The sequence below is a fragment of the Falco biarmicus genome, chromosome 3, assembly GCF_023638135.1.
Source record: "Falco biarmicus isolate bFalBia1 chromosome 3, bFalBia1.pri, whole genome shotgun sequence".
Taxonomy (NCBI): Eukaryota; Metazoa; Chordata; class Aves; order Falconiformes; family Falconidae; genus Falco; species Falco biarmicus.
In genome coordinates, this window is record NC_079290.1 from 121,720,812 (window position 1) to 121,747,664 (window position 26,853).

The 26,853-nt window shown below is 45.0% G+C and overlaps 1 protein-coding gene across 1 annotated transcript; it reads left to right on the forward strand.

The window, feature by feature from the left end:
- The first annotated feature begins 970 nt into the window (after window positions 1-970).
- Window positions 971-26,464, forward strand: LAPTM5 (lysosomal protein transmembrane 5). The gene is made up of 8 exons (XM_056330064.1): window positions 971-1,147; window positions 10,554-10,647; window positions 19,385-19,461; window positions 20,138-20,266; window positions 20,785-20,910; window positions 21,422-21,517; window positions 24,759-24,851; window positions 25,684-26,464. Exons 1-8 carry the CDS (start codon window positions 1,061-1,063, stop codon window positions 25,756-25,758), a joined length of 777 nt encoding a protein of 258 aa, XP_056186039.1. The 5' UTR covers window positions 971-1,060; the 3' UTR covers window positions 25,759-26,464.
- The last annotated feature ends 389 nt before the right edge of the window (window positions 26,465-26,853 follow it).

Here is a 26,853-nt window from a genome sequence, read left to right on the forward strand (position 1 = left end):
TCATGAGAACAATACAGAAAACCTCAGCACTGCAGGGCCCTGATGCTATGCTGCTTGGGAACGCTCCTGGAAGCATGAAACAAGAAACTCAGTGAGAACATTTGGGATGCAGAAACCGGGCATGCTGGCATACAGGTCCCCTGAGAGCTCGTCCAAGGATGCCCAACTTCTTCCTTACATTTACTTGCATTTACTGGCTGGAGAGCTGTCACCCTGCAGTGGCCTTTCCCAGGAAGCCAGAAACTCAGGTCAATCTGCTCCACAGAAAGTCTCAAGCATGACTTTTCTGTCCCGTAGTGTGGGGAAAGATGAAAAGAAAAGGAAAAATAAAGGTTTTATGAGAATGGTAATTAAAGAGCACATTTTACTAAGTTCAAGCAGGGGCGGACAGTCTGATGTCCTCCACAGCGGCTGTCACCAGGCTCAGATATCTCTGTTGCTTTTCTTTTCCAGGAGCTGACATAAGCATAAATGTAAAGCATAACATAAATTGCATCAGCTGTCCCAGGAACCAGGAGCAAATCTGCAGATCTCTCAGCCAACAACCTTTCACCATCTCTCTGGTCCCAGAGTCCAAGGCTGCTAAAGCATTGGCTCCCAGGAGCAGTTCCAAGGAACAGTGACTTTGCTGGCGAGGAAGAAGCCGCTTCAAACTGAGCAACTTGGATACTTCACCACAAAAACAGCGGGTCAAGTTTAAGGTGAAATTCTTGCCCCTCTGCTTTTATTTTGTGATGATTTTGTAGGACAAAGCTGCACTCTGCTTCAGATCCCTCCTCTCCCCGTATATCTCATTGCTGGCCATCTCCTGCCTGAAGCTGTATTTGTGCTTATATTTGCCATCTGGGTTGTGTAAGCCGTTAAAAATCTGTTAGAAAAGCAACAAAATTTTGCTTTCTTTATTACTGAGAAATCAAACAACTCATGTGACTTCGTAGATGACTTAATACATTTATAGACCAGGAAGGAAGTTGAGCTGTGCTGCTTGCTCTGCTTTGCAGTGGGGTGGCTGCTGCAAATTCAGCCTCATCAGCTCACAGCGGTGCAGGGGAATCAGAAAATGACTGCCCAGACAATGACTGAGCCCCCCAAATGTTGCTTCTTCAATACCAAGACAGCAACCATCGCTCTAGGGATCTTCCACATGGTAAGCTGCAGGGCTGAGAGTGGGGACAGGGAGAGGGAGACACGGAAAGGGGCAGAAGTGTAGCTTTGCATAAGGTGTAATCATCCAGATCACAAGGTTTCCTGGCTTGACTTTTCCATGTTCCCAAAAGAAAAAAAAAACAAACAAAACCAAACAGTGATTTAAGAGGGGTGGACAAAAGAGAAGAAGGGGGAGGCAGGAGAGCAGGAAGAAATTTATTGTACTGGGAGGGTTTTTCAACTATTTTTCCCCTGGCTCTACCAATTGCAGCTCATGGAAACTCACTTTGCATTCTGTTTTGCCCTTGCAGTTTAATTCAGGAGCTCTTACCTGGGCAAGGGGTGTAGCTTGGCCCAATGTGGCTACCTGGACCTGTTGGTTAGAAACAGGGCAGCACATTGGCATTGGAAACTGAAATTATGGGTCACTGGAGGGAGGAGGGATTTGGGCCCCAGGCAAGCAAAAGGCAAGTGAGCAAAGCTGCCTTATTTCTCTCTCTATGGCCAGTTGGGTGCTATATGCACCATTTTGGGTTCCATTTGCATCTATGGCTGCGTTCAGCTGCCTGGCAGCTGGCGTAACTGCTTGGAGGTGGGCACAGATGACAGCAAACAGAGGCAGCAGAGCCTGGAGGGCCATTTCTTCCATGCCACCTGGTTGCACAGAGATGCTTTCAAATGGCTTTAAGTCATACTGAGGATGTGGTTTCTCACACAGCAAAGGCACCTAAAATAATCCCATCTGTTGCACTCGGTGTGCAAAGTCACAGGTGGGAAGCCTGCAGTGTGATAACAGTTAACGGTGGCTCTTAACCCACTCCTTGCACAGGAAAGGCAGAGTGAGGGGACCTGCAGCCTGCAAACCTGTGCTGGACATGGCAGCTGTGGCAGGAAGGATATGCCTTGCCCCCCCTGCAGCACCACTCTGCTTACCTGGGGCAGCAGGAGCAACCCATGCTGTCTGAGCAAATCTTCATGGCACCAAAGTGGCGTCCCCATGCTCACAAAGCCAAGTTGGCAGCCTAACGTGCTGTTTAATGGTTTTGATTTCCACGATGCCATGCCAGCATACATTGGTGGAGGATTCAATTCATTAAATGAAAGGCAAAGAAAGCTGGAGATCAGCTTCTTTGCTTTTTTGGATAGTAAGATAAAGGGAAAGCATCTCATGAATGGCAGGATTTCATAAACACACCAGGAGTTGGTAGCACTATGGGCTGGTGGTGGCAGCTGCAGCGCAGCATCTCTGCACCCCCCTGTTTTGGGGCAGGAGGTAGTCCCGTGACAGCCCAGAGCAAGAGAGCAGAGAAACTTGGGTCTACATCACATCTGCATGCAGTGGAACTGCCAGCATCTTTCCCCTGGCTTTACTTGAAAGCCAGGCACTGTAGTGGCATTTCCATGCCATATTTTAATCATTTGGGCACCTCAAAAATATTAAGAGATTAGTTAAAAGAATCATGCAATTTTCTAACCTTTTTTGCCTTCTGCTTTTTGCATATGTAGATTACACCCTGGGCAGGCTACTCCTCTTTTGCCACCAGCCCAATGTTTATAATCTCACTGCTTTAAAGAAAAAGAAGTGGCTGCATTTCTTGTGCATTCTCATTACCCCAAGACACAAAAATTGAAACTATCAAAGCTGAGAGTCTGCAGCAGAGCACAAGTCATTTCTGACAACCAATTAAACATATAGCTGTCACAGAGGGATGGTCAGGAATTGTTTAGAAATGGGACCCTGCTAGGAAGTATAGCTGAGCTCTGGCATGGAGCTGGCAAAATTAAAGGTCTGGGCAAAGATGGAAAACACAGGACAGGGAACTACAACACATTTACTCCAGAAAGCTACGAGCGTGCCATGCGACATGAGCTATCTGTTATCACTGGTGAAACAGAGGTAACAGAAAATGAATTATTTTTTTCTAGCTGGGAGGAAAAAAGGCTGCTTTGTCTTTCTCAGAAGCCAACAAAGGCTTTGAACCAAGGCACATTTTTCTTGTTAGTGTTTCACCACGATGCCACTAACAACAGAGATTCCTGATTTGCACCAGTGTGTGATGGAGGAGAACGAGACACCACTTTTCAGTGCTAGTGGCTAACAGGGAAAACTCAATTACCAGTGACATCATATGAAGGATGTGTTATTTCAAAAGAGTTTTGTGGGTCTTTTGAAGATATCTGGTGAGTTTTGAACAGCAAAAGGCAGAGAGCCTTGGAGTGAGCCTTCACAGTGCTCATGGGAAAGTGTTTGTGGAAGACGTTCAAAGGTCCACTGTGGGTGAGCAAGGGAAGCCGCTTTTCTTTGCAAAACAGCAACAGCAAAAGTCATGAGACAGATGTCCTGAGTCAGCCCCGAAGTCCAGCAGCCTGTCTCCAACAGCAGCCAGCAGCAGCTGCTTAGAGCAGAAAGTACTGGAAGCAGGACAGGTACCAAGTGGTCCCTGCCCTGCGCATCTTCTGCAGTCAGTATGTCAGAGATTTCTTGAGTTTGAGGTTACATGAAAACTATCATGTGTACTAGCTGTTGTATTCAATAATCTCCAGCTGTATTCTGCTCACATTTTCTTTCCAGCCTTTTCTTTTCCATGTTTGACAAGTTCTAGTGTAACAGGACTCTCCGTGAGCAGAGGCTGGTTCATACACTGTCTTTTTTATCCCTGTGAATGTTATCCCTCTCCTGACTGTCAGCAGCTGTGACATGGTTCAAATCACTAATTCTGTGTGGTGTACGTAATTGTGTTTTATACCTTATTCTATATAAATAAAAGGATAGGTATTTGTGACAAAACACTTAAATTCTCTGCACTGCTAACTGAGAGAGGGTAAAGGAGGGATGCTGGGCCCTGAAGCCAAGGGATGCTGCCGGGTGTGGTGTCAGTCCCTTCTACAGCAGACTGGTCTTGAAGAAAAGTGGTTCACCCAAAGCCAGGCAGCAAGCTCAGCGTGGCAGTGTGGGCAACTGGGGGTCTAGTGCAGGAGCTGCCTGCTGACCCTGTTATATGTGGGAAAAGTCTGCGCTGAGTATGAATGTGACTCTGAGACCATCTTTAAAACAGACTTGCCCATTGCCCACAGCGTGTCTTAAGCATGTTCACAGGAAAAGACTTAGCAGTAATAACTCCACCTGATGTTTTAATGAAGATCAAACTCTCACATTGCAGTCAAAGCCACTGACATGTGTCCCCTTTCTGCTCTGCCAGGGCACGATTTGGCTTGGCTTCACCCGGCACCCAACAGATCACAAGCAACATAAACTCAGCATGAGACCATGGAATCTGCCCATGCTTTTGGAGCAGATGCCACAGAAGCACAGCTGGGTTCTTGCTCTGCTCTTCCTCTGTGCATGCTGGTTTCCCCAGTGCCAGGGCTACCTGGGTGGGAAACAGCCCCATGTCTCTAAATGAGAACTCCTGTGCAATTCACCCACCATTGCAGTGACCAGGTGGATGTGGCTGGTGGGCAGGAGGGTTTGGGGTCACTCTGTGAAACTTTGTGGCGCATCACTGCAAAAACAGAATGGTAATTACCGTAAGATACGCACAGCCATGATAAAGAGGGTCCCCCATGGAGAGTTGGCCAAGTCACGACAATCACACCAATATGGCTACATGCCATGCTCACTTTATTAAACAAACAGGTCATATTTATAACTTAAACCAACCGCTCACACGACTTTACACACAGGTGATTGGATAAAAGTTTCTGGTCATGTGGGTGTCCATGTCGCTGATCGGTGAGCATGCTGCAGGCACCTGATCAGAGTGTGCCGATGAGAGTGTGTTGATTTCGCGGTTCCCAGGACTTGCTCTGCACCTGGCTTCTTGTTTGTGCATAGCTTGTTTTCCTTCTCACACTGCTTGTTCCAAGGACAATTTAAAGTTGCTCTGCAGTTTCAACTAACAGGCCTGGGTTGTCCAACCCGGACAATGGTAACATATATCCTTGATCCTTTAAAAATTCCTCTACACCACGATGTGCAAGATCAACACAGGGCATGTGATGCCAGGGAGCATTAGCAAACAACATGACTTGGGTTTAGGCTAAGGAGCCAGAGATACTCTTGAAGACCAGGGCTGATCCAGTAAAGGATATAGGAAATGGGCAGGGGCAGCCTGAGCCCTCAGCTGTTCAACCCTGCTGCTGCTGGCTCCTGCCAGAGGAACCATCACTGCAATACCAGAACCTATAACTCCCCAAGTCCCTGTGGGTCCCACTGTGTCTGTACCTACTATATCATCTCAGTGGGTTTCTTTTTCACAGAACCCCTTGGAAAACAGTTTAATTTTCAGAGAAGGTTGTCTTGTCTTACTTCTTTAAGAGATAACACAGAATAGCAACCATTTTTTCCTCTACCTCTTCTCCGCCTTTTTGATCATGTAACTGCAGCTGGGCAGAGGGAAGGAAAAGGAAAAGGGGATTTATAACTTAGCAGTGACTTAGATGATTTGCTACATCAATACTGTTGGCTTATATCAGTATATGTTATTGCTGTGGGTCCTAGTGATGAATCATAGTGATGCTGGCTGATAGTAATGCCATCAAACACAAGCTCTCAGGCTTTGTGGCGATGTCTTGTCCTCTATAAATTAGATCTGTCTCACTGCGGATCTCTCCATAGACAGTTGAAATAAATCATGGGCACTCTCAAACAAATGGGGAAGAAGGAGGGGAATGAGGAGGGGAATTAGAGTTGTGTCATTAGCAAAGCTTCACTGGGTGTTGTGAGGTGACTTGCGGGTGACTTCTGAAGAAAGCATGGAGGAATTTATCCTTCTGCTCATCAGCTTCTCCCTCCTAGGCATCAGCAGACCTCAAGTTATTTGACATTAGCTTCAAGAACAAGGCTGGACAGTTACTTCTGTGCATACAGCACAGAACCTGCAACTCATTTGCTGCTGATCCCTGAATAGAGCCAAAGGAGGCCTTAGAAAGCAGCACATCTGTACCTTGGCCTGGCCTCAGTCACAGACAAGCTCTTCTCTCTGGCAGCTCTTTAACTCAAGGAGCAGAGTCTCACCTCTGGGACCTTCCCCAGGTCTGATCCTCACCTGTGGACATGACTCATGTTGATAACAGAGTGCGATTCATTGCGCTTTCACCAGGCTGTGGCTGATCCAAGATGTTCAGCAGACCCTGTGCTGCTCCCTTGTCCTCCTGGAGCACCTCTGCTGCACAAACAAGTGAGGAGAATGAGACAGCAGGAATGGCAAGATAAAATGTTTTGAAAGGAAACCAAATGGGAGCTAAAACCACTCCTCACTTCATCCTATGTTGCCACAATGACTGCTTTTAAATTAAAGTAAGAAAAGGCAAAGCTCTGAAAGTATAGCATTTAATGTGGAGCTATTCGCCTTCAAAGTGCTGGGTGTCACCTGGCTCATGTGCACCACTGTCAGGACCCTTCACAGCACCCCAGGGCATTGTCAGAGCAGCATGTCACTGACCCCAGTAACCCTTGTTTGTGACGGCTTCAAGCTCTTCTTCCAGAAACACTTGGTGTGAAACAAAAAAAGGAGCAACCATCACCCCGAGGCCACGTGCATAAAGATAAATTATTTGGAGATCAGTCAAGCTGCACAGACAAAACGGTACATGACCCAACATCTATCAGCAGTTTAACCCCACTGCAGCTGCAGGAAAATTACTCACCAGGGAATGGGGGCTGCTGGTGTCATGCTGTTAAGATTCTGTCTTGCAAGACACCCCGAGTTTAACTGCCTTGATTTAACAACTGGCTTTACCTCAATCCTACATTATTTGGCTAAGTAACTTCATTTCCTGGTGTTACAGATCTTTTTCTGAGAAATCTGAAGCACTCCTTTGAAATGGAGACAGAAACAAGATGAGCATTGTCCTCCAAAAGTTGCAGCTATAGGAGGTAGAATAAGAAGGGCTGGCTGCTGGAGGGGCTGGGAGCCTGCAGAACACCAAGCAAGTTGTGGGCCAGGAGGTGACATTTCCTATTTTAAGCCTGTCTCTCTCCTGTCATGACATAGCAATAAGAAAGGGAACTGAATGCTTCTCTGAGCAGTCCTGTCTGTCTGAAATGGGAGCCTTTCAGTTTCTTCTGGAGCTGAAGGGTGAATCTCGAGTGAAAATACGTACAGCCTTGCAGAGCAAGGGGTGCTGGGCAGGCGCCACATCAGTCTTCGTCTACCTTCTCAAGTTGGGGCGAGACACCCACTGTAGAGGTTTCATCACCTTGTATGTATATTCTCTACAGGAATAAATAAGATTGTCACATGCCAGGAAGCAGCATGTCAGAGCCCAAGTCAGGTGATGGGAAAGTATCTTGGTCCTCACATGGCACTTGTGATGGAGAGCCAAGGGGAAGGCCTGGAGATCGTTGCATGTTTTATCTCGTTGCAGTTCACTGGCTCATTTTTTCTATGCAAAAGCCCTTTTAAATGGGAAAATTAAACCAATTTTCACTTTAAAAGTCTTCTCCATAGCCTTTCTGGTTGAACTGAGGTTTTCTATTGGACATGTACTTACTTTATGTGACTGCAGTTGATCTGGTTGTGTGGCTCATTTCAAAACCTGCAAGGAAACCAGAGCCTCTTTTACTCTACTGTTCCCCTCTTTGATAGCCATTGGAGATAGTTCTTCATGCTGAAGTTTAGCCTCTGGCTCTGCTCTGGCTGTAAAACCATCACGGATGGGGGCATTTGGGATCTGATGTCCTGCTTTCACTCTTGTCGTTCAGGAATGAAGCTGATATTTAGGGCTCAGATCACCCATTTGTTCAGCCCTCCACTTAACAGAGACCTGAAAAACTGATTTCTTCCTATTCCATGTTGACATTTGAAGGAATTGACCAACACGAGCAATAAGGGAAGTGAAATCTCTTCAGGAGCACATACATGAAACCTCTTAGACAAGTTAGGGCACTTGAAGTCAGCGTGTGATCTCCATGTTAGTTAAGAGATCCTTTACACCCCTGGGGAGACCTTCATGTATAAAGAAAACTTCAGACTGATGCAATTTCATCCTTGATAAGGTTCAATGTTTCCATAGGACTTTACATGGTGTTACATTAAACTGAATTCATGTTCACTTTTTTCTGTCCCCACTAATGAGATCTAGATATTTCTCCTTTCCCTATCAGCCTCATGAACAAATTGCAAAGTTCATTTACTGCACAGCAAAAATCTAAAATGCAATGTGTTGCCTGTAGTTGAACAATGTGATATCAGACAGGCCAGGACAAAACACAACACATCCTTTCTTCCAACTCACATGCTAAATAGTATTTTAAATTCAGAGGGAAGGTTTATGGTGGGATACAGAGTCCCAGTCCCCACTGCAGCAGCAGTGTGGTGTGGTGGATGCTCACTCTAGAAGCAAAAGGCTCTGGGGAATGTGATACAGCTCTTCTGGAAACTGCACTTGCAGCTTGTGGTGCAGAAAGATTGTGAATCTGGTTTTGAAAATAATTTCTAGGTCTTATGCAGCTAAGGCATCGACAGTGAGAAAGTGTGTTCTGCTCCTGTCTCTGCTGCAGGCCATCCCTCCCAGCCTGGCTTCCCTATTTCTAGGGCAATGCAAAGCCTTTCTTTCTATGCCTCTTTCTTCTTTGCTTGCAATGTCAGCCCTAGCACACCTGAACACACATTACTCCTGCTCGAACTCTGTCTGGCTCTCATATGGCACATCCAGCCATTGCTCTGCAAAAGACAAAACCTATTCTCTCTCCTGCTCCCACCACAGCTAGGTGGGCATCATGCCCTGCAGTTGCTGGTTTCATACTGCTTCCCACACATCAGGTTTGCAAACACAAGAGCAGACCACAACAGTTCTGCTTCCTCCTTGCCTGCATCACTTCTTTAGGCAGTTTTGAAACGGAAGGCTTCTATAGCTATTGGGGAAATGTTTTCTCAGCTTGATGGTACCCGAGCTTCTGTTGATCTTGGTGGCAGATACAAACCTGCTTCTTGCATCAGTGTGGGGTTCAGATGACTCTCTTTTCATGACAGCCTGGTTTTTTTTGATGGTACATTTGTTGATGGCTCCTGCCCTGGTAGTCTGCAGAATGGGTAGTCCCAATGCTGGATCCAGTGGCAGGGGGGTGAAGATGGAGACTCATATTCGCACATGTTTCTCCATCTTTTGCACACCTCAAGATTTCCTCTCTTGCAGACACAGTTCCCACGTCTCCAAAAAAAACCTGCACAAGTCATAACGATCCTTGCATTTCTCCTGGTCAGACTCCTGCTCTCTGCTCTCAGGTTGTGCCCTGTTGTGGTGGCAAGAGGTCCTCCGGGACAGGGGTAAAGCCCAGGCAGAGAAGTAGCAGCTCTTTGCACAGCAGCAGAGGGGTCAGGGATCTTGTCCAGAAAGCAAGTGGAATCTGCTGGGTGAAAAGCCCATGTTCCTTGCACTCTCAGGGAACGTAGAAGCAGGCTTCCTCCCCCACCATCCACACTGTTAAGCCAATTTTAAAATAACACAAGACACACAATGCTGGTTTGGGGAAGTGCAGCTGTAGGTATAGGGCTGGCAGGCTATGCTGTGCTCCAGCTTGCTCCAGCCTAAACATGCAGAAGAAAGGAAAGGCATACCAAGCATGAGGCAGGACAGTAGAGATCGGGAAACATGGAAGAAAATGATGAACCAGATGAGGTGCATGGTGCCATCAGAAATGTGCCATCTCGCTATACAGTGCTGAAACTGTCAGTGAAGTAGTGAAGGAGCAATAAATGGCAGCAGAGTAGCCCTTTGCCCCTAAGAGGCGTTACTTGCTCTGACAGCAGCAAGAGGAGACCAATGCTCCATTGTGGCCCTGGACTTCGTGCTCTTGAATCCACAGCATCTGGTCCCCTTGGCAGTGCTACTGGTAGCATACACACCAGCAGGGTGGGATTGTCCCCAGGAGGGATGCGGTGGGATGTTTGGCATTGTGGCTACTCATTCCCTGGCTTTACTTGCATGGAATTACCCTAGACTTGTTGTCTGAGGTACTCCATGGTGAGGTCTCCAGCCTTATGGAAGTCTTCTGCAGCCCCTGACTGCCCAGTGCCCCACACGTAGCAGGAGCTGTCCCTAACCTGGGGGTCAGAAATTGATTTTTCACTGCAGATCATCACTGCTTGGATACAGACGTTCAGTGCTAGCACTGAGACCACAGCTCTAGACCTCACTCCATCTCACAGCTTGCTAAAGTCAGAATGGAATGAGCTCTGGAGTCTGGGGTTTGATAGTCCGGTTCAGAAACTTGGAGAAAATGATTTTGGTTCAATATGAATAAAGCACATTTGGAGATTTTTCTTAGATAAGTAAAAGAAGGGAAATTATATTTCTGTCATTGAAGTGCTATAGCTAGACTTACAGAGAGCTTTATTCTTTTTTAGTTTCTTTTTACACTTTAAAACACTGTGCCCACTGAATTGTGTCTTTTGTGCTTCTAGGTTATGAGCGTTTTGCTGCTGATTGAGTACTCCCTGGAGGTGGCGAGTGGGAAAGGCTTTTGCAAAGACCTGGACAAGGATTACTACAGAATTGGTAGGTCACAGGGATGCTGGAAAGCAGCAAGGGTCTGTGGGTTGAAAGTGAGCCCAAGGGCCTGCATTGGTACCTCTTTCTTTTTCATCAAAAATAATTGGAAACAGGTATTCAGAGCAAATGCATCAAAAGCTCAGACCCAGAGACAACATTTAGGCTCTAAAGATTTAGATTGTGGTTTATGCCATGGCTGTGTTGGCTTTTTGGAGACCGATGTGGAGCCCAGAGAAGTTGCCTTTATTACAGTGGATCAGGCCCTCAGCCCAAACTCTCCGGTACCCTCATAATCCTGCAGCCTTCCCGCTCCCTCTGTAATACACTTGGCATGAATCTGACAATCCTGGTTTCCCCTTCTCTCCCTTTCTCCCAACTGTAGGTCATTTAAGTCTTACATAGACTGTTGACCTCCTTCCCAAGTTGGGCATTTTCCTGGAAAACACTGAAGTGTCTGACAAGCTCCTCAGTGGACCTAGTCTGGCCAGTGACCTCAGTCCCAGAGCAGGGAGAAATTGCAGCCCCACACCACACCCCACAGGTACATGGGCTACCTGATATTGCCACCAGTACCCTGCCCTCTGTGCCATGGAGTCATCGCCTTCTCATTACCCATCATGCCATGCAGGGGTCTCCTACCTCACAGCTGAAGGCACTTCAGAGGGTCACACCAGCCCACCTCCCTTTCCCCCCTGTCCCTTTGGTCCCCATCCCCAGATTTTCCCAACCCCTTGTGTTTTTTTCAGAACATTGGCTGTCTGGAAGAAACAGACAGGCTGTTTCAATATCCCATAAATAGTCACGAGCATCACATTCAACATGGTTGATTGGATTACTGTGATTTGAACTCAGAAGGATTTAGCCTAATTTTCAGAGACCTGGCAGTTATCTCATGTGGGGTGTCATGTAAAAGAAAATAACTCCCCCAACCTCAAATATTTCTTAACCAAGCTAATTCTGCATGAGGCTGTTTGGAAGCAACAAGCACAGGGTGCTTTTTCCTTTTCTTAGTCACTTTTTGGTATATTCCCACAAGCTGAGATAACCCTTCACTGCTGTGCACGGAACGAGGCTCCCACACCCTGCATTGTTTCTCCCTGCCAAGAAGGCTCCTGGACAGAGAAAAACACAACTCACAGCAGCAAGGTCTTGCCTGTTCCTTGCTTCTCCAGCATGACCTTCCCCAAGCTGCAAGCATGCTTAGAGAGGCCCCCTGCAAGTGGAGGAAAAGGAAACCAAGTACAGAAGATTCCTGCACATCCCAAACCCACTTGCCCCTGGGGAAGGAGTCAGACACAGTGGAAAGCACCAAAACAGGCATAGTCACTGTCTGGGAGTAGTTATTGCTAACAGATGGGTTCACATGTTTCAAAAGAGCCCAGGTGGGTTTTAGGAGTTACTACTGTGATCTGCCAAGGCTGTTTTGAAAGGCATCAACAGTGAGTGGAAAATGGAAATTTGGGTGAGCCCTGCTAAGAGGACACTGAGTGAGGGTCTGCTGCCGTGGTTCCCATCTTCCGCATGGGCCAGTGTTTCCAGCAGCCCAGTCTGGGTGGGTTGGAGGCTCCTTGGCTTAGCTGTGGTACACAGAGGTCCCTCTGCAGCTGTGGCTCAACTCAACACCCAGTAGACTTGCATGATGACCACTTTGCACAATGCTTTCTGCAGAGCTTTCCCATCAGGGCAACATGCAATACACCAGCTCTAAAACCTGGCTGTTTGCCGGGTGCCTGGGAGCAGCACAACGTAAGTAGGAGAATCCAGTTTCCCATTTCCATAATGTAAGTTTCTGGTTTAATTTTGCAGATGAAAACTGAGTAACATGATGCAAGTGTGACCTTAAGGTCTTCCTCCCCATTTTGGCTTTGTTTTTTTTTATTGGTTTTTTTTCTGGTTTTGTTTTGATGTACCTGGCTTGAACATGGCTGTAGTTGGAAACACTTTTCCTGAGGGCGGAATAAGCACCTGCATTCTGACTAATACAGTGATCTGAACCGCTGAAAACTGAATCTGATATTTGCAGACCAGAATACTTTCCCACAGATACAGTTAGGTAAAAATAACAATTTTTTTTCGTTAATTTTTGCAGAAAGACCATCCAAGACAAATAATACTTACTTTTCTTCCAGTATCTAAACAAAATATTCTTTAAAGAAAAAGAAACAAATCTTTGAGACAGATTCTTCAGATAATTTCCATGCAAAACTATTATGTTTTCTAAGCAAGTTGTGCATTTCTGCAAATCTGGAGGGTTTTCTTTAAGAATAGAACCATTCCGAGAGAAATTGCCCCCATTTTTAACATCCCCCCACTTCCCACACAATCAAAATGACAGGTCTTCCCCCTCCCCCCTCTTCCACTGCCTCCTACACAAAAAGGAATATTTTATAATGAAGTTCTCAGCACTTCCACTTGGCTTCTCTTCCTAAGCATTTCAAAGGGCTCTGCTTGAGAGACCGTTTTCTGATTATAGTTGGAATAAACATAGCGCAACCCTTCTATTTCCAGAAACTAGCAGGGAAGCAACACAGCAAAGCAGTACGGAAAGTTCAATTTGACTTCAAAACCCAGATGGAAGAGTTGGAGAACAATTTAGAGAGATGTTTTGTCAATGCCCTCAGCATCTGCTGCTCTATTTGTAGATCCTGCCAGATTAAAGCAAATCTTGGAATATATAATGCTAACGCTGTAGTCATGGCCAAAGAATATAAACAAAGCAAGGTTTATGGGAAAATGCTTTTCACATGACACAAGAGGAAAAAATACATATAGGAGTTCTTTATAAGGAATCAGACCTCCCTCAAGATTTCACATCAGTAAGTTTTACTGCTTTAAGAACAGGGTATGGGATGGGCCTCCACCTCCACAGATATGGCCAGGGAGGGGAAGGAGATCTGGGTTTGTTACAGGTTTTTCCCATTGCCAGGGTAACAGGGAGGGTGACTGGGACAATGCCCTTAGGAGAGGGATGCTCTGTCCCTTGCAGTCTGATACTCCTTGCTACCTTGGCTTACAAGATGCCACAGGCAGCACAGAACTGAAAGCGCTCCTCTGGAATTTGTTTTTTGTTGAAAATTGACTAAAAAATTAATATAAGACCTGCTGAAAATGTTAGATTAAAATGGGAATGAGGGATCAGGTTCTTCTTTGTCTTTGGGAGCCTTGAAGATGATCTTCCCACCCCTCATGGGGTCAATGCCAGGATGTTGGCTAATCTACAGTAGATCTAAATTTACTACCAAACTAATATTTAAGGAGGAACACAAGATTAATTTTGGCCAGGCTTTGCTCCGTGGTGATTTGGGGCACTCAGTTGCAATCTGGAAAAATTAGGTTCAAATCTTTATGCTATCTCTCACATACAGCAGAAATCTGGATGTGCACTTCCCATGCAGCCTCCCCCATTTCCAGTCTAGTAGAAATCTCATTCTGGAGCTGAGAAGCCTTCCTAGTAAAGGTTGTCTTGGCAGTGCTTCATTCCTGAAAGCATATGAGTTTTGGCAGACTAGCTTTTCCTGCTGGAAAAATAAAGCAAAAAAGCCAACTCCCCACCCCCACCCCCCAAACATTTCAATTAAAACCTCCTTTACCAGTTCTAAGCTGCTAACGTGAATGGTGTTCTGCTTTGAAAAGATTACATGCCACTGCTCACCACAGGTAAATCTTTAGGATGTCTTCAATTCATGCCTGTCTACAGTCTGAGTGTTAATCACTTTTATTTTTCATTAATGACTATAAAAATTGAGGCTGTGGACAAAGTACAACTGGAAAAGTTGTTTCAATTTCTGTCCAGTCAGCCAAGAAAAATACTTCAGTTATGCCTAAAGACCTGCGCGCACAGCGTATACCATATCCTATATGTACCATTTCCTATGCAGAAAATATTCCCTTCTTCTCTGATGAAAAACGAATGTGGCTAAAGGGACTGGGAGGCTTCTTTCCCCCACTGGTCTTGCCCATTCTTTGAATGCAGCTGTCCAGAAACAACACAGGTAAGCCCTGCAGCTTACCACAACATTGAATCAGACACTGCCATCCCTGATAATCTGTGAGTGCAACTGTTAAACCACAGCTTTATGAGCCCTCTTTGTATTTCCCATGCCAGTTTATTGGGCCATAAAACAGAACGGGGTTTCTCTGCATTCATGAGAAATATTAGGACTCAATGTCCCTCCTGGCTACATTCAGGGCAAAAAAAACCTGATGTGAGGTCAATAATAATAATAATAATAAAAAAAGACATTTGGCAAGTAAATGCTCTGTCTTCCTGTTAGATGTGGGGTGGGTTTACTACTCGACAGCACTGCAAACGTCTAGTGTTGCTCTGGGCGGCTCTGCCATATGCCCCCATTCTGGCCACCCCACCTCCCCAAGGAAAATGGCATTTACTTCACAGAATGTATGTATTCCTTCTCATTAAAGCCCCTGGGATCTCTGGGACACTCAGGTAGCGCCAGAGAATTTGAGTAAGAAAAAGCGTAAGAAAGAGCATGTTATTTTTTTTGTTGCTGCTGTTTATTCCTGTATGCTTTTGGAAAAAGGGGGCAAGCTCTCACCACACCCTCTGCCAGCAATAAAGTACCCATGCCAGTGTGGAGGTGGCCACAGAATGGAGATATTCCTGTAGGTAGGATATTCTAGGGCTTTGTGAGGAGCAACATTTTTCCCCTGCCTGATTTTGTAATTATCGAAGCAGAGCAAAAGTACTGTGGATCCCTGGAGGTCTCCAGTCCGACCTACTGCGTGAAGCAGGGCTGACTCCAAAGCTGGGGTAGTTTGCCCAGGGTTTTGTCGAGTTGAGGTTTGCAGATTCCCCCGGGGTTAGAATTCCACAACCTCTTTGCACCCCTGTTCAAGATGGTATCACCTATTGTAAATTTTTCTTCCTTTTAGCTGGAATTTCCTTTATTGTAACAATTGCCTCTTGTTATGCAGTAACAGCCCTCAAAGACCCAACGCACCTTCTACAGGGACAAATCCTGTCACTCTGAATACTCCGGTACTTTCTAAGGTGCTGTAGAGGAAAACAGGTTATTCCTGAGATAGGCACCCAGATGACCGTGTGGGAGGAACAGAGAGGAAAACAGTGGAATGATGCCCCTGTGTTGGAGATTGTCCAGGTACTCAAGCTTGGTTCAAGATTCCTAAAATTTTTTTTAAGTACAAGAGAGACAAACATTCAACATACAAAGGCCAACTAAGCATGGAGGGAAATACTGAAGAGACTTAAAAATTAAAATCTTACATTTTTTGCCAACAGACGCTGGGCATGGAAAGAGTCTGTTAGCCACAGGAATATGGTTTCTAGGGTCTGCTGTAGCTGAAAGTGCCTCAAATCCCAGGGATCCCCAAGGATCTGCCGCTGGTTCTGGAAGGCAACTTGCCGCTCTGCCAGCCCTTGAAAAGTGTTCCAGGAGGCATTTGGCCTCTCCATAGAAACAAATCCCTCGTTCCCATCTCATGGAGGGTCTGCACAGACAGGGCTAACAGCCAGCAGCTACCACCGAGGGGGTCACTTCTTTAGCCCATCTGCTAAATGTGCTCCACAAAGAAAGAAGTAATTTTGTTTAAGTAAAATCTTTGATGGTTGAGATAAAATCTGTTATACTAAACTGCCCCTGGAACAGAGAGATCTGCTGTCAGCAGAAAGGGCGACTGTATTTGCTGTGAACAAATAGAAGGCAAACAGTGCTTGGAAAGTTGTTTTCTCTTGGTTTTCCTTTTCTTCCCATCCTTTCATGTCTCTAAGGTTGAGGGCTTTTGGGGGGTTTTTTGTTATTTTGTTTAGGGTTTTTTTGATCTAGGTTCTGCTTGCAAAATTCAGCTGGGTTCTGCCGACAATTAGCCTGCAGAAGCAACGGCCAGTTGCCCAATTAATTAGTGAGCCTGCTGAGAGAGCTGGAGCATAAGACCACGTAGAAAGAGGCAGAAAAACACAGCTGTCTTGAATCTGAGGAAACACCGTGCTAAAAAGATAAACCCTCTCTGGGGCAAGTTTCTGATGGTTGGTTCTGGGAAGAAAACCAGGGAAAATGGCTTCAGGCAGGTTGGGGTTTAATGGGAGTGGGATGTCTTTTTATAGCTGTTCTCACAAAAGCTGAGACTGTCTCCTTTGTTAAGCTCTTTTTTTGTTTGGATTTTATGCTGTCCTGGTGTTAATCTTTGGTTCTTTGTGCACCAGATCACAGCCTTGTGTCGGCTCTCATGCTTCTGAAAGGTGGGTTTGGGTTTCTGCCTTGAAGCTGAGGTTCTTCCCACGACCCTCACAAGCCGCAAAGCTGCCAGCAGCCTCTTCTGCAGCACAGCCCTTTCTCCATTGCCCTCCCCTCACTTGGGGTTTGCTGAATTTGGGGTTTCTTTCTTTGCTGTTTTCTGAGACTTCTTGTTCTGCTTCAATTCTCATTACTTTGTGGTAAATAGTTCCTGCTTTGGGCATTTATATCGGGTTATAAGTAAAAGCAATTTTCTTGTTCTGTGCAATCAGAAGTCTTTTTTCCTGATGTGGGTTAAGTGTTTGTTGGATACGTTTGATTGCTTCGTTAGGTCTTGAATGCCTGACACCTCTATGTGCAGCAACTCATGTAGTGCTCTCTTGAGATGAGCTATTTTTGCTTCTTTGAGGGATGCAGCCTCCTCAAAGGGTTTTTCCCTGAGGCCCCAGGAAGGAAGAGGCTTCTCATGCTCAGGGAATAAGTACTGGTCAGAGCTTCATCTCACACTAAAGGTTCCCCATCAGCAAATCTCATCTCTAGAGGAGAGTTGATCTTGTTGCTAATTCTTGAGAAGATCATAAGGGAAAGTTAAAATATCTTTTGTATCAATGCGTTTGAATGAAATAAAGTGCACTCTCTGCTAGCAGCTTAAGGATGTGGGGAGTGTTGCTGGTGGTGCCAACCACGCTTGCTACCAGATGTGGCTCAGCCCAGCTATCAGGCAGGTCCTCTGCAACCCTGGAAAGGCTCCAGAGCTTCTCGGTATCATCTTTACTCCTTTCTTTAACTGACATTTGTCCATACCCACATTGCTTAGCAGAGCCTGGATGCAGTACTAGGCAGTTTGCATATGCTGCAGCTGCTGCATCTAATGGGCACCCATCTCCTGCCAGATGCCGTGGGCAGCACCGGCTGGTAGGTCTGCCCTTTTCCAGCCTGGCTCTTCCCATGGCTTGGGCTAAGTGTTTGCATTTGCTCCCTCAGAGTAACTGGCCAAATTATGGCATAGCTGTGACTGCTGCGATGCAAATGTTTTGTTGCTGAAAATAGCAGTGTTGGTGTTATCTGCCTGAAAGAAAGGGTGGGTTTCTCTGCCTCAGTGTCCTGGTAGATTATTTTATGCTACTGTCAGCAAATCTAGGAAGTGAGTTAAGGACACTTTGGTGTATGGCCAAGGACTGAAATACTCCCCCACCCCACTAAAAATGTAATGTGCTACCAAAGCTATAGGCAAATGCTCAAAGCTGAAGGAGGTGCAGGGGCATTTTTGTGGGGAAAAATGGGTAACATGGAGCAGTGAAGGATTTCAGAGCAGCTGGAATATATCGGGGATCCAACAGGCTAAAGCACAATTTCTAGGTTTCTTTGTAAAAGAGGTAATGGGGGAAAAAAAAGTTAGGCACTAGATTTAACAGACATGGAATAAATCGGGCAGTTGGCAAGAGGGGAAAACAAGCCAGCAATCAAACATTTCTGATGTTTGAGAAAAGTACCCGTGGAAAGGATCAGTTGCTTTTAAAAAGTCAGAAAAGTTAAGTTTGGCTCTTTTCTAGTAAAATTAAACCCTTTATTCAAGCATTTGGGAGCTGGAGACCCCAGGCTGTTGCTCTTTTAAACTCTGGTAAAGCCGTAAGAAAGGAATTGGAGAGCGAGTTAGAGGATGAACCATAGCAGACTGTACATTATGCAGAGGCAGATAAAGAAAGTAGCACTGTCTCACCTTTGGAGTGAGCTGCCCATCCCTGCCCGTTCCACCCCCCACCCCCCCCTTTTAAAAAAAAAAATACAGAAGCAAACTAGCTTTACAGAGAGCTTTGCACTGCCTAGACTGCTACAGAGATCAGACGTTTATGCTGTATAGTGCAAGCAAGCCTTTGGTGCTCAGCATCAGGGCAGGCTGCAATACCAAGAGGGAAGATTCCTTCCTGGGAACTCTTAGGTGGGCAGCTGTGGGTACATAGGAGACCACCTCCTGCACCCAAACCTGACACTCGGTGATCCACACCAGCAGTGGGTCATTAAAATGCATGTTTCTTGTCTGCTGGTGAATCTTGCAGCACTTTCACCAGATTTCACTGTTGGTTACTTTATCTGTGTTTGAGTCTCAAAATAATTTTAAATTCAGGTTTATTAACCATTAACCCAAAGCGCTTTGTGCTTTTTTTTTTTCCTTTTTTTTTTCTCCCCCGCCACCCATCCCACCCACCCCCCCCGCCCTGCATTTTACCTTAATGTGGTAGCCTAGGATATATAACGTTTCAGTCCAGGCAATAAAGGCTTTTGGCTCCAGTGTGCCCCAGCTGACACCTTGCTTAGCCTGGCAGCTAAAGAAACAGAGCTTCAAAGACAGGTGAAAAAGTGAGTATAAAAAAGGAAAAGAGGGAGACCTTCAAGCTGCATGGAACTCACATGGCATGTTCAATCCTTTCAGCTAATTTATACACATTTTAATTCTTCCTTAGAGGTATGATTGAATTAGGACATTAGCGTCCAGCTTTTAGTAATGTGGTGATTACTTTTATGACTTTTAGCTGATGTCATCACCAGTTTCCTGTTGATCATCATGCTGTTCATCATCAGCTTCAACCTCCTCCTCGGTGTGGTGAAGGTACGTTCTCCATTAATGATGCTTAGTTGCTGGCTGAGGCCTCTCTGAGTTTGGAGGTGTTAGAGGAGGGGACTGGAGGGAGCTCCCTGAAAATACTGAAGTAGGATCAGAAAAGCAGATAAATATCTCCACTCGCAGTCTCAGGCTATCTGCAAGGCTGCTAACTGCCAGATTTACTGAATCTGGGTGACATTTCCATCACAACTTTTTTGTGTTAAGGAATGGAAGTGTTATGATTTGGAAATGTTGGTTTATTGCCTCATTTCCTTCTCGTTTTGCAAGTCAGACTTTGGAAGGGAACAGTAACTCTCCTGTTACACTGTGGATTCATTTCCCATTTCAGAGGAAGACGTGACCGTGCATTGGTATGGGAGCCCAGCTTTCTCTGTAGTGGTAAACTTTGGGGACAGCTGAATGACAGATCTGATGGGCTCTAGTGCTAATGTTGCATAGTGAAAATTCACAGAAACTTTCCAAGGGGGTTGAAAAAAAATCAGTGCTGATGTCCTTCATTGTTTCTGAATCAATTGTCACCACAGCATGTGAAATTAGATGCAGAAAGTCCAGGAAAGTATTTGCTTTTGGAGTACCTTAATATATGTCCTTTCAGGTATTGCTAGTTGGTCTCATTTTCCCATTAAGGACAGAAATAACTGGCATTGCTTTCCTTCCTTAGAAGAGGGAACGTCTCCTGATCCCATTCCTTGCTCTGCAAGTCATGGACTTTCTCCTCAGCCTCCTAACGATGCTCAATTCCTACATACAAATCCCAGCAACCATTTCTGTGTCCTCCCTTAGCCACGTGGTAGGTAACAACTCACTTCTGGGGTGATCTTCTCAGTTGTCTATGAGCTGGAGACCAATGTGCAATGTAGGAGTAAAGGATCATTATCTTGGGCCACAGTTCTTCATGGCAAGGCAGTGCCTGTGCTGGCTGGGGACGGGATGCAATCCTGGGGGGCTTGAGGGTGTGTAAGGAGAATGAGTGGCAGCTAGGACATTGTTTCCCATGTCTGGGAATCTTCCTGTTGATTTTTTTTTCCTGTCTCATGGCTTTGGGGAGGTTGTTCAGGGTGTGCCCATGCTAGGAAGGGTTTCTTGCAGATAAGCATGGCTCCAGATGGAGACCCCTTCTGTGGAGCTTGTATAAATCTGCCCAACAAGATGGTTTGCTCACCATTTTGGCTAGTATAAGTGGATTAAATAGCTTAGGCTGTCAATGTGAGCAATGCAGAGGCCTTGTGTAAAATGTGAAAAAAAATCTATGGAAGTGATGCACTCCTGTAATCATAACGAAATTCCTGTTCCCTGCCCACCTTGCAGCAGGGACACTCGAAGATCCCTTTTCTGGCTCTGCAGCTGCTGGACTTTTGCCTGAGTATCCTCACCCTCTGCAGCTCCTATATGGAGGTCCCCACCTATCTCAGCCTCAAGTCTTCAGACAATGGGGTAGGTTATGAGCAAGCTCAGCTCATTTTTTATGCTGTAAACCCCTATGAAGTTTCTTTCAGTGGCTGTCAAGACAGAGCAAACTGGCTCTGATCTCTACAGTATATACTGATGACAAAGAAGGATTTTTCCATATGTTCTCACCAACACAGTGTTCTTGACTGACAGCTTGCTTAAGCATGTTTCTTAAAAGTACACCTTAATCTTATGGATGCAAATTGCAGAGCAAAATGATTTGGATGGAACCTGCCTGCACACACTGAAAATGCATCAACTTTTCATCTTTATTAAACAGTCGTGCTTCTAGTTCTCATTTAAATAGTCTTCTGAAAATCTTTGCCAAAGGAGAGTAAACAGCAGGAGGAAAAAAATATCCCTGTACTCTTTCTGATGAGGAAGGGAAGATGGCCTGTCCCACCTTTCCCACAGGCTGGCTGAGAAACCTGCTGAGACCTCCACCATCTTGTGTGACCCTGGTTTTATGACTGAGACCCTCTCCCTCTTTTCACAGGGCTTTTTGCCAGCCCTGGAGAAGATACCAACAGAAGAATACGCCAAAGTGATGGTCACCTTCACCATTGTGTTCATTGCTGTCATCTTCCTGAAGGTAAATGGCTGCGGGGTCTGGTGAGGCTGAAATGAAGCTCTTGCCTGGGGCACAGGATGAACTGGTTTCACATCTTTCTCAAATCTGCCTGGGGTGGGGGTTGGGTTGGGGTGTAGGATTGGAAAGCCTTGTTGGTCTCTCCTTGGGCATAACAGGAGCTGTGCCTCAGCCCAGCATCCAGGGCAGATCTAATGTTCATATCACTGGTTTTATGCTTCTGTAGATGTGAGTTATAAAGCAAAATCTCTCTTAAATCCAGAAACTATTACTGCCCATTTGTCTCTAGAAGGGTAAGATGTTTGAAAACCAATATAGGAAATTCTTCTGCTACTTGTGTGCCCAAATTAGATTACTAAGCAGCAGGTTAGATCTTCCACTTGGCTAAGTCACTGTGTCCACACTGATGTAAGCAGAGTTATGCACACTGATACCCTGAAATTTAATTAAAACCCATGATCTGCTAAATACTGCTTGCATCTCAGAAAACTCCACTGTGAGATGCTTTCTATTCTTCTTGCTTCGATGGAACAGAGAACATGTTTTCCACTGAGGGGTTTCAGACCAGCTAAGAAAACTAGATCTTTCCAGGTACTTGAGCAGATTCTGTCACAGTGAAAAATGCCACTTAGCAGGAACACATTTTTTATTTAACTCTTCCCATGTGGCCAGACAGGTCAGTGTGGAGTGGAGTGTCTTATAAGATTGCACTGCAGACATGACTTCAGCTTATCTTTTAATATTTGCATAAACTGCTCAATAGGAATGGAGATAACCCTGAAACCCAGCTGGCAGCGTGGGTCTTCAGCAAAAATCTCACTGACCTGGCAAATGGGTTGATCTGAATTTTCCACAGGTTAGCTACAAGATTGCTTAACTTGCAATGACTTTTTGCACTGGAGTTTGTAGGAGGGAGGGATGGGGGGAGGATAATTAAAACAACAATGGGCAGGCACAAGCACTCCTTGGCCTGCTAAACTCCCCAAAACAAGTTATTAGGAACTCCTTCCTTTAAAATCAGTGACAATCCCTCTCTTATTTCATGTGCAGCAAAACCATTTACATGACAGAGTTCCTCCCAGGTGATAAAGATCTGATGAGGAACATGGCAACATGAAACATTTTAGACCTAAAAAGACCATTTGACCAATTTAGGGTGCATAATTTTCAATTCACTGAATGCCTCACACCAAGGTAGTATCTAAATAGGTTGCACTAGTCCAGGATCTTTTTGCATAAATTGACTTGCTTAATGACCCATTGCAAGCCTTTATTCCTCTTACACCAAAATGTGGTTTCTGTGTATCCAGTGCTGTTTGCCAGCCAACTCGCAGTTACTGTCCCCGCATAGCTATCTGCATCCCACACCATAGCATCATTCAGCTAAAAGGTGGTCTGTCAGATGGAAAAGAGATGGGGCACCTGCCCCCGTTAACACCTCTGCCAGTGACCTCATATGAGACCCGCAAGGCTTTACTCACCCTTTCAGCTGTAGATTTCTCTGACAATGCTAGAGGGATGGTCGTACTCCTCTCCTTCCTTTTCTCATGTATCACTACCCTTTGCAGGGAGCATGCCCTGTTGCAAAGCAGGAGTCTCTCCATGCAACCTCACAGCTCTTACCAGTGTGGTGGCTGTTAGTACATTTACTTGTAGAACCTCAATGTGATATCATGAGTTGGTCAAATCTAAGATCCTTGGAGATGCAAAGTATTCAAAGGGCAGAGGGTGAGAAGGGGTGATGTTTTCATAGCATCATTAGGGCAGTCTCACTTGCTGATCTGTGTATCCACAAGTAATCTTTATCTCACCTTGGTTTCGTAAAGTCAAGAGCATAGAAACCAAAGAGAATAAAATATTTCTGATGGGAAATAAAGGGTTTAACACAATTACGTCTGAAATGGCTCACTTATGACCTGTGGGACCAGCTTCCCATTCCCTTATTATGTCAATGGCTGCCAGAGAAGTCTTCCCTCTTCAGTTCTGTGTGGAGAAGGGTATCTTTCAGTGACTCTTGAGTGTTTTGAGTTAGCTGGTAATGGGATAATCCCAAGTCACTTACTGCCTTCATATAATCTGCGTACTAATGTTATTCTGCTTGAATCTGCTATTACTTGCAGCAGTCTTAACTGAAGTCAACTTCTTTGAACTTGGTGTAGATACTGGGTTGGCTCTGCAGCAAACTTTTCCTGAATAAAAATCAAAGAAAGGGTTTTTTTGTTGTATGATTTTTTTAAAAGTGTATTGGGGCTTCTTTTGCAGATCAGTGGATTTTTTTGTACAGTTTATATGACAGCTTCAGTGTCTTGCATGTTTGCTCTCTGTATGAAGAGGCTTTTGGAAGGGGGAAGGTTTTTGCAGTATTCCCTAAAGGTGGTCAAAGTTTGGATTTACTTCCTCATCTCTGGAAATGTGTTTGAGAGATGGATTCCTTCAACTCAGATACTTCATTCCTTGTTCCTGTTCTTTGTCTTGGCTTCGTGTCAAGACAAACAGTCCTCATTGTTCTAGGAAATCCTAAGCCACATAGCTTGTTTGGGGCATATAACTCCCTACATTCCTTTGAAAATGCAACTGTTTATAAAGTAGACTCTAACGCCAATAAAAATAAGAGGCACACAACTTTGCCTCACTGTGCAGAGTAGGGAAAATATTTATTTAATACGGTATGTTTCACAGGCCTTGCTTATTTTCGTGTGCCTCAATCCATCAATCGTTCCATTTTTCTTAGAAAAGCTCTATTTATTGCACCTTGTAAGTCTGTGAGGTGCAAGGTGGTCTTGTCAGAAAAGTGTGACTATTGCAAGTATCAGATTTTGTTGAATGAGCTGACCTTTCAAGTCAGTTCTAGTTGACCAGGGAGCCTTGGATGTCTGTGAGGTAGATGTGCCCAAGGTGCTTTTCTGAGACATCCAAACTATGTAGCCTGCTCAGAAAAACTACATGAAAGACATGCTTTCTTTTCCTACCTGGTGACATTGCACTCTCAGAGGTCTTAAGCATGGGCTTTGTATTTAATGGTATTACTAGTCCTATTGATTTCCCACACCAGTGTACTGTTCTGAACAGATGGAGTTGTCACCTCTCCAGCAAAGGATCAAGAGAGGCTGATTTAAGGCCCTGGGACACATGGTCCCAGGCTCCTGCCTCCAGAGAGGAGAGTAGGACTATAGCAAGCTGATGCAAAAGTGGAAATGCTCTTGTTGACTTGCAGTGCAACAGCAGACTCCCCTTTCCTTTTCAGGCCTATATGTTCAAATGCGTCCTAAGCTGCTTTAAGTATGTTAAAGCCAGCAAGAGAGAGGAGGTGAAAGTTGACCCACAAGCAGCTGAAAAGGTGAGTAAAGACTGCTTCAGAGTTACGCCATGAAAAGGCATGGTTTAGACTGAGGAGATGCCTGATAATCCTTATTTTGCTTCTTTGGTGGTTTGAGAGATAGGTCAACCCTTCAAATGTGCATTAACAGGTACTAATAATCACTTTCCAATTATACTCCTTTAACTTTACTTTTGTACAAAATCTTTCAAAGTCAGTGGTATCTGCAAGAAACCTGAAACTCAGGCTCCAGTCAAAGCAGAAAAATTGGAATATACCACCTGTACTGTCTGATCCAGTGATGTGTTGAACGTTGCAATTGCAGTTGAACGTTGGTTGCTCTGCCTGATAGTGCTACCCTTGTTTAAAGTCCTTTGTCTTCACCTTTCATTGGATCACTGTCTGAGAGATTCAGTGCATTGCCCTTCATCTTAGTAGTTCGTTAGATAATGAATCTGAGTGTCCGTCCTTAGATTACTGATGATCTTTAATAGTAGGGTCCACCACTCTGACACAATGGAAAGATACTGAAGACCTTCCAAAAATAAGAGATACTGTAAAGATGGGGGAGAAGTAAAGAGGAAGAAGGTGGAATGCTAAGTGTGGGCATTTGTCTTGTTGAAACTTGGCAAATATGATGAGCCTTGTCTTGCCAGCAGTGTGTGCCCCTGCAGCAGAGTGGTTATAAAGTGCTGCTGACCTCTAACACTTCTGCATTTCTGCCCCTTCTGTCTTAAAGCCCATGTGGGGTTTTTTTACCCTGCTTTGAACTAGGTAGAGAAACACATGCAAGATCAAATCCACTTGATGCCCTTCGTGTGATCCTCAGAGCATAACTAATGGTCTTTTTCAGGCTGTCCTGCCATCGTATGAGGAAGCCTTAGAGCTGCCTTCCAAAGAATCCCCACCACCCTGTGTAGCAATCTAAGCTATGGTCATGGATGGAAGATGGTTTCTCTACTGCTGTTGGTGCCTCTTACCCCTTCTGTCAGATAGCCAGCTTCATTAAGAAGCCCTTACTTCATAGCAGTATCATGCTTATTACAATCCATCTCACTTCATGAGCCTACAAGGAGTGCTGGTGAACCACTGGAGCTGGTGCCTTGTTCTGCACTGGCAGTTTGGACCTGGTACTAATGAGCTGCAGTGCTGACTTTAACAAACTTGGCACCAGGCACCACAGAGGTTCCCACAACTGGCCTCTGACATGGCTAATGTCAAGTGTAGGCACTGGCCTGAATCCCTTGTCAGACTAGCTTTATGCTAGATGCTGTTTCTGTTCTGTCCAGCATCCAGCTCAGCAGCTGAGATGTTTAGGCAGTGGAATGAATGGGGTGAAAATGGGTAAGAACCTTTTTGCTGAGATAGTCCAACCCTGAAGTTCTGCTAACCAGCATCTGTTAATGAGGACCCTATGCGAAAGCAACCAGCAAAAGAATGAAGATTTCAAATGAACAACAATGCAGCTCTCATCCTGTCTGCTTATGATGATGATTATTAGTGTGTACTCCAGAATATACAACATGCTGGAATTGTCACAGTATTGCTCTGCCATTTTATACCTGTTGGCTTTTTTTTTTTTTTGTGCTTTTAGTGTGACTTGATTAGGTTCAATTAAAAAAATGGCTTCAATACTTTGCTGTCTGGTTTCGGAATGATGTTGTACTTGCTGTCTGAAGTATATCACAATGAAGGAATAGTTTACTTTCTAAAAAATTAGTTAGCAAAAATGGTACTTTGGCCTTAGGCTGACATTATCTTATGTGTGTACTGCTCGCAAAGGAAAAGATGGTATTTCTAACAGTCAATCTACCTAGATTTTCAGACGAAATTGCCTTTTCCTTCCTCTCATACATTATCACCAGCAATAAATATCCTGCTTTCCGTGGCACGCACGCTGCTGCCTCTGATTGCACAGGTCAGTCTCTGTAGATGTTAGTGAATAGTATTTCTGATGACAGATGAAAGGGATCTGGAATTTAACAGCTGCTTACTTTTTTGGATTGTTGCCTGCTTTTTAAAA